At 39.5% G+C, this 7500-nt stretch overlaps 2 protein-coding genes across 2 annotated transcripts in view; one reads left to right on the top strand and one right to left on the bottom strand.

The window, feature by feature from the left end:
- Positions 1–948: 948 nt before the first annotated feature.
- On the bottom strand, positions 949–5848 carry LOC125028960 (proline-rich protein PRCC-like). The gene is made up of 2 exons (XM_047618616.1): positions 5274–5848; positions 949–1946 (listed from the first exon to the last, which is right to left on the bottom strand). Exons 1-2 carry the CDS (start codon positions 5766–5768, stop codon positions 1113–1115), a joined length of 1329 nt encoding a protein of 442 aa, XP_047474572.1. The 5' UTR covers positions 5769–5848; the 3' UTR covers positions 949–1112.
- Positions 5849–6942: 1094 nt separating this feature from the next.
- The window catches only part of LOC125028961 (beta-1,3-galactosyltransferase 5-like), a 1329-nt gene continuing 771 nt past the window's right edge, over positions 6943–7500 (top strand). Inside the window, exon 1 of the mRNA XM_047618617.1 lies at positions 6943–7500. This exon is cut by the window's right edge and continues 771 nt beyond it. Coding sequence (XP_047474573.1) covers positions 7010–7500 — 491 coding nt within the window. The 5' untranslated portion in view covers positions 6943–7009.

Genomic DNA, 7500 nt, shown 5'->3' with positions numbered 1-7500 from the left:
ATAAATGAAATAGAAATGTGTGATGAGATAAACAGAGATAAATAAACAAGAGGGAGAAATATAGGTTTTGGAAAGCATCAAAAAGTTTATTGTAAATGTACAACTTAAAATAATAACATTTAAAATAATAAGGATCATAAATATGATAATGCTTTCTTCAATAGTAATATCAAATACACTAATGGTAATGTTAATAACAATAATAATAATAATAATAATAATAATAATAATAATGATAATAATAATAATAAATATGATAAAAATCATAATAATAATGATCATAATAATCATAATAATAATAATAACCAAAAATAAAGATATTAAAAAATATATATATATATATGATAATTATAATAACAACAAAAATAACAATGACATTAATGATGGTGATAATAATAGAAAAAAAAAAAAAACAGTAAAGCTAATAATAGCAATAGAAGTATTAGTAATGATAATAATAATAACACTGATAACAATAAAAAGATCATAATAATGGTAAAAATCGTAATGAATATGATACAATTCCAGAAACAGCAATAACAATAATTATCACCATGGCAACGCTGAGCAAATATTCCTAAAACACCAATTCATTGACGAAAAACATAAAACAAACAGAAGCAACACAGGTGAGCAAGAACTTTTTTATGATTTCAAATGAATGGACAGAGCAATCCGTTTCCAGCTTTGTGCCTTCACCTATTCCCGTCTCCTCTTAAAGTAGCATTTTATACCAACTATTAATCAAGTCGAATATCTATTCCTATTCAGTCAATAAGTTATTTGCTACTCAACATTCCCTTGCAATTCAAAATTAAGTCTTTAGTCAATATTTTACTCTAATTTCAATTAATATTCATTGTCATTCACTATACTCCCATTGCACCTTTATTTAACATATTGAGCACAATTATATATATCTTAGTTGGGTGAAGAAAAGACTGGAGGGACAAATCGTAAATGTATTTTCTTAAAAATAATATTCACGGAAAATGAGATAGGAAAGGACATTAGAAATTAAATAAAAACAATGTAAATTTACAAACGCATGTAGCAAAATCCAACACTTTGTTTTTAGAAAAATAAATATTTACAATAATGTACATGAGGAATCAGAAGCCGTATTTTGCCTGGGTTTGCATTTTAGTCATTCGGTTTTGAGCCCAATTGTTCTTGAGTTCCAGCTCTCTCTCCTTGGCCTGGTGAGCCAGGAAGGTGATCTGGTGCTTCTGCTTAGTTCTCTGTGAGGGCATCCCCTCCCTCTTCTTGCTGAAGCTCTGCGTTGGCTTCTCTTCTGTCAGGGCCTTTGTCATCCACTCATCCCGTGTAAGCAAGGCATCATCCGCACTCACATCAATGAAGTTGATGGCCTCCCCCTTGCCGCGCCGCTTCCCTGTCAAACGCAGCATTGCCTCATGGTCGAAGGATGCTGGCTGTGGGGTCTGCTCCTCCAGCTCATTAACTGGATAGAAGTCCTGCTTCTCATTATGAGTTTGATACGCATTGTCTGTGTATGCATGCGCGGATGCCACAGGTTCATTGATTCTATCTTCAGGCAGGTTCTGAGAAGCAGGCGTTCTAGAAACTGGAGGCTCAACGTCTGGTGCAGTTGAAATTGAGGGGACCGCTCTACCCAGGGTAGCTGGATCAGGTGCGGTCTCCGTGAGTGAAAAGAAATCAGAAGACCCACCAGTCTCTGCTTCTTCATCAGAGTCATTTGCTTCCACCAAAGGCTTAACATGCATTGGTGCCTTTCTTGGCTTCTTTGGCAGTGGTTCAGTAGGTCTTTTGGTGAGGATATGGGGCACGAGTGAGCGTTTTGTCTCCTTCACTGCCAAATTTTTAGGCTCGGGCAACACTGCAAAGAGCCCTGTTCCCAGAGATGAGGGTTGGACCTTCTTGCGCTCAGGTACCTCTTTCTCTTCCTCCTCCTCCTCCTCAGCAAACTGAAAAAAGAGAAATAAGCAGAATAAGATGGCTTGTCTGGAAGAGTTTTGAAACTTTGTTCATGGTATAACAGATTAATGCCTGATTGTAAATTAATATCTTTATGTATTCGTACATGTATGCCCTCTAATTATTTGACCCACTGCCAATGGGGATGGCATGTACACACATTTGCCCAGTGTGAGTTTATTAATTGTGTTTACACACAGTTGGCTCTACAAGTCACATAGATGGCTCTACAGGTATTATGTCACCAAGGAGTCAATTACTAGTCCTACCTATCCCACTGGTTTACCCTATTCCTTGACTTTTGGGAAAAAATAACTTTATATTACTATTAGTATTGTTAATTGCATCCAAAATTATTATAATGCCAAAAATGATAACAGAACTGATATTAATAGCATTAGAAAAAAAGTATTTGTGGAGCCATCTTTGTGTAAAGACATTTCACATAACAAAGCTACAGTGAACATTACATGATACCAGTGGCACTGGATTAAGCAATATGATCAACTCAATTACACACACATGCATGCATGCACGCGCGCGCACGCACACACACACACACACACACACACACACACACACACACACACACACACACACACACACACACACACACACACACACACACACACACACACACACACACACACACACACACACACACACACACACACACACACACACACACACACACACACACACACACACACACACACACACACACACACTTTTATGATGTACAAATAATGTACAAATAATATTAATAAAACATAACCACAACAGACAATACATATAGCCAGCATCAATGGGTTAATATTAAGTATATTATATAATGTAGATCTTGACTGTACATGCACATTTAGCATTAAATCTAGCTCGTTATTTCAGTAAATAAAAATGCTTATCTAAAGTGAACATATGACTATAATGCTTCTTCAGCTCAATGAAATACTTTAGCTAAATGTATTCAACCTAATAATTAGCGTCTTAGCACTAGAATTCTGGCCGAATGGTGGGCGACAGGCATGTCTCATTAAAATGAAAAATATACACCTTAGAAAATGGCTAAACAGCAAAAAAAAAGTAATAATAAAAATTCAAAATGCAAAAACATTATAAAGCACTAGCATTCGGATGTAATCAGTATTATGCTAAGATAGGCTTCTCCTACTATTTTAGGAACTATCATACTTAGTTGGTTTCTGAAAAAACAAGTGTTGTAAAGGGAAACTAAAAATAAGTCATGAATCAATCCTTAGGTGTAAACCCTATTAATAATAAATAAAATTAATATATATTCTGTATCTCCTTTATCTGTGCAGCTACTTCCGAGACATCTTACAGTGTGTATTGCATATCTCCTGTTGTTGAAGCAATTTTTCATATTCTAATGGTCAAAGAATGTGAAAGCAAAACAAAAAATAAGGGAACAAAGGTCCTAGATTTTAAGTTATTGATCCCCTGACAACTATGCTGCTCTCTTCGCAGCAAGACTGAAGAGGATATATGAAGAGAATGCAACCAATTTAATAACTAGAAAAAGTTCTTGGTTGGTAATGGCATTTTTCCATTCTTAAAGTCAAGTTATCTATATGACAAAAAGTAGAGCCTACAGAAACAATCATTCATCACTGAATTTCAAACAGCTTGTGTATGAATTTTTTTTTCTCTTTGGTCAATAAGATCCTGACATCTTACTGATCTGGCAACTAATCATTACATAATAAAACATGCTGCTGCATTCCCTTATCTGGCATGTTATCATAATGTTTTATTCCCAATCAAATTTTCTTCAAAGAATTTCTAAACAGTTACACTTGCTTGCTCTGTTTTGCAGAAAATATTTTATTCCTACCTTCAGCTATTCATGTAGGTTCTAATTATATCAGTATCAAATCTATTACCTCTTCACTCTTTAATTACTACTCCTCTTGTATATAACAAATTTTAATTAATTTGTGACATAAATGGTGAGTATTTTAATAATTTCCGCACATAACCATTTTGGTAAAGGCTAAATAATACAAAAGGACTGCACCAGCTGCAGAAAAATGGTAATTGGAAGTGAAACCAAGGATAAAGCCCCTGGCTTGGGAAATACTGCAATTAGTAGGAAGTTAGGAAACATAGGTGAGGTTAATGGTGGGAGAGGGAGAAAGAGCCCAGAGACAAGTGGTGAAGTATTCATACTAGCAAAAGCTCACAATCAAATCTGTAATGTAATTATAATTCTATCGGGTAAATACTTGTGTATTAATGTTTAATTATTTTTATGTGATCATCCTGATCATTTACATATTATTTCTTCAAGTAAAACAAGCAGAAAAAAATGCATTCTCAATTTCATATATGCAAAATATTTCACTTGAAATTTATTGAATTTACAGTGTGTTATCCCTTATTTTGTTATCAGAACCACCATAAACTGGGAGAGTGTTATGCAAAATTTACAAAGGCAATTTATTTTGCCTTGAAAAGCATGTTCAAATGATACCTGAAAGAAAGAAATTGTTGCAAAAATAAAAGCATACTAACTATAATGGAAATACTCCAGTAAAAAAAAGTCCTTAATTTTCAAAATTACAAAAATGCATCATTAATTATTTGTTCAAATACTTGGGTTAAGTTTAATTGTGATAATAAAAGCTGACAGTCATTTTACACAATACCTCCACAATGATTTTGGTATCAACGGATTCCTTTCACCTTCTCTAGTACACATATATGTTGGAATGATGCAGCAGAGCCCCCCAAAGCCCACACATTCTTGGCCACAATTGCAGGGGAGGGCATGAAAGGTAATGGAAATTGCAGGGTAAAATATGAATAATATACACAGAATCAATCTCTATATTGTCTAATGTAGTGGGCTGTGCCACCTGCAACACTCTCTGCCCAGGAAACACAAAATCCTCAACATATTCACAGTAGGAGATATCATTGGACAAGCTCGGCATCAGGCGCTCCCGCATGTTGGTCGTGTGCTCTACCCTGCTGTGAATACATGGAGGATTTTTTGTTTTTCTGGGTGGGGGTTGCCAGGAGCACAGCCACCTGCATTAGACAAGACAGTGACTGATTCTGTGTATATTACACATATTTTACCCTGCAATTTCCCAGGTCACTTCCACTCCCTTCCCTGCTATCAGGACCAAGATTGTCACTAATGGGGTGCATTTCCATAACATAATTTTTATATATTTGTATGGTACCGAATGTGAAGAATCCCATCGATACCAAAATCGTGGCAATCAGTTATGCAAAAGTATTGTGTAAAATTACCAAGGTAACGAATGCCTGAACGCAGAAAGCTTTACCTCAGAAAGGGACGGAATAATGAATTGTATTTTCTTCTTCTCCTTCTTCTTTTTAGTTGTAACAGACACACTGGACGCACTGCTGATCTTCGAGTCACCGCCCTCCTCCTTTATCTTCTGGGTGACCTTCCAAGTGTCCACGGTCGGCACATCCGTCACCTCATCCACCTCCTCGCCCAAGGGGACACTGGCCGCCTGAGTGCCGGCGATCGGCTTGGCACGAGGAATGGAAGCCAGCAGACCCGTCCTTGCTCCCGTCGTGACATCCTCGTCGAAGTCTACGATGTCCTCCACGCCTCCGCGGGCCGCCTCTGCCTTGGGGTCGGCCTTGGGGTCGGCCTCGGGATCGATCTGGGCCCCGGCCCGCCCCTTCTCGCTGCTCTCCGACGCCTGCTTGGCCTTGCTTTCACCGTTGACGATGACTTTGGGGGGCTCCTCGACATCCTCCGAGTCACTGGCTAGGTCGCTGTCGTCGCTGTATGCAACAAGGGCCATTGCAAGACCGTATTTTGCTCCTTTGCATGTGTTGCGATTGTTTACTCGGGTGCGTTCGGACACGTTAGAAGTAGTATGTCTTTTGTTGAATTCAAACCTCGCAGTTATCTATACATGTCGGCTTCAATTTTATCGTGAGATATATGTTTTCGTTTAAAAAGTAATAATGGTATGATAACTTCCGTTAATTCGAAAGAATAAATTTAGCAATCATTATGTTTTGAAATATACATGAATGCATTCGGACGCATTCAAAACACAACTTGTTGGTTCTTTTCTACGCTTTAAAATTACGCTTTAAAATTACTATATGTTAAACATCGACTACTGAACACAACATAGGAGTAAATGATAGTATAAGGTCAATTAAAACTAATTTGTGTATCTGATAATAACAAACATATTCCAGAATACTTTACGCGTGTTTGGACTACATTTGCGTTTCCTCTCGTTTCAAGCTAAAGGATATTTCGTAGAATTCCTTCTTAATAATTTAGATGCATGCCAAATGAACTAACAAATAATCCGTCGCAGTCTATAATGGTTTGATGTAATGTATTCAGTTTGGAAGGAGGAGCGTCGGAGGCCGAGCGGTCGCCATGGCAACGCCCAGGTGAGGAACGCCAGAAAGGTTACGTGTTGCCCCGTGGTTCAGTCTTCCATTGTGCTCGTTTTTCGCCTGAGTCGGATAACGTATCTGTTCCAGGGGATCGCCAGTGCTCCCCAGATGTACAACATTCATTCCTAGCGAGAGGAAAGACATTACTGAAGTGTCTGTTGTGGTGTTTCCGAAGAGCTTTCCAGACTTGTAGCAGGCCAAGGTCACACTCGCTATAACAATAATAAACCTGCAGCTGGCTTTATATTGAAGAAGTCTGGCGGTGAGAATATCTATGCCTTAAGTGAGTGCAATGCTTTACGAAAATTGTCATTCGTGTTGCATTTACAACTGTTTCGACAACCTTAGAGCGAAATATGAGCAAAGCACACATGGCGTTCAAATCACCCCTTTCCACTTCGGTTTATGCAGACTGTGAAGTTTTACACCCATGAAATAAGCTCCTGGGCATTCAAAATTATAGTTTAATTGGTATAGAAATTCTTGAATGTTTATGAAAAGGAACTGCCTGTGGAATTTGGTAATAGGAATCGCCTCCTCCGTCATGGCCTGGATGCCCAGGACACGGCTGTGCTGCCAGCCCGCTGGCCTGCTTTTCTTGTGTGTTAGTGTGGGCGTCTTCATGGTGGTGAGAATGTGGGAAAACCTTCTTCCAAATGCCCCCGCCCTCCCGCCCACGCCCCTCAGTGCCAGCCCTCTCTACCCGTCCCGTCTCCCGCTCCTGGACCTGCAGGACTTCACCTACGTCATCAACAACGACGTGTGCGGCCACGGCAGCGACGTGTTCGCCGTCGTCATCGTGCACACGCACCCTGCCAACCGGGAGGTGCGAGACATTATGCGCGCTCAGATCCCCCAGCAGGACCTGCAGGGTATGGGCGTGCGGCGCGTGTTCCTGCTGGCTCGCGCCGAGTGGCACGACCAGAAGCTGTACCAGCAGACGCCGCAGTCCGACATCGACCGGGAGAACGTGCAGAACCAGGACATCGTGCAGGGCAACTTCAAGGAGCACTATCACAACCTGACGTACAAGCACGTGATGGGACTGCAGTGGGTGACGCGCTACTGCTCGCAGGCCAAGTACATCATCAAGATGGACGACGACATCGTGGT

This window comes from Penaeus chinensis, chromosome 9, assembly GCF_019202785.1.
Source record: "Penaeus chinensis breed Huanghai No. 1 chromosome 9, ASM1920278v2, whole genome shotgun sequence".
Lineage (NCBI taxonomy): Eukaryota > Metazoa > Arthropoda > Malacostraca > Decapoda > Penaeidae > Penaeus > Penaeus chinensis.
This window is presented reverse-complemented; position numbering and strand designations above follow the sequence as displayed.

Coding starts and splice junctions, on each gene's coding strand:
- LOC125028960 (XM_047618616.1), bottom strand. CDS start 5,768: ATGGCCCTTGTTGCATACAGCGACGACAGCGACCTAGCCAGTGACTCG. Junction 1,947..5,273: donor TTATTCCGTCCCTTTCTGAG/GTAAAGCTTTCT, acceptor CTCTTTTTTCAG/TTTGCTGAGGAGGAGGAGGA.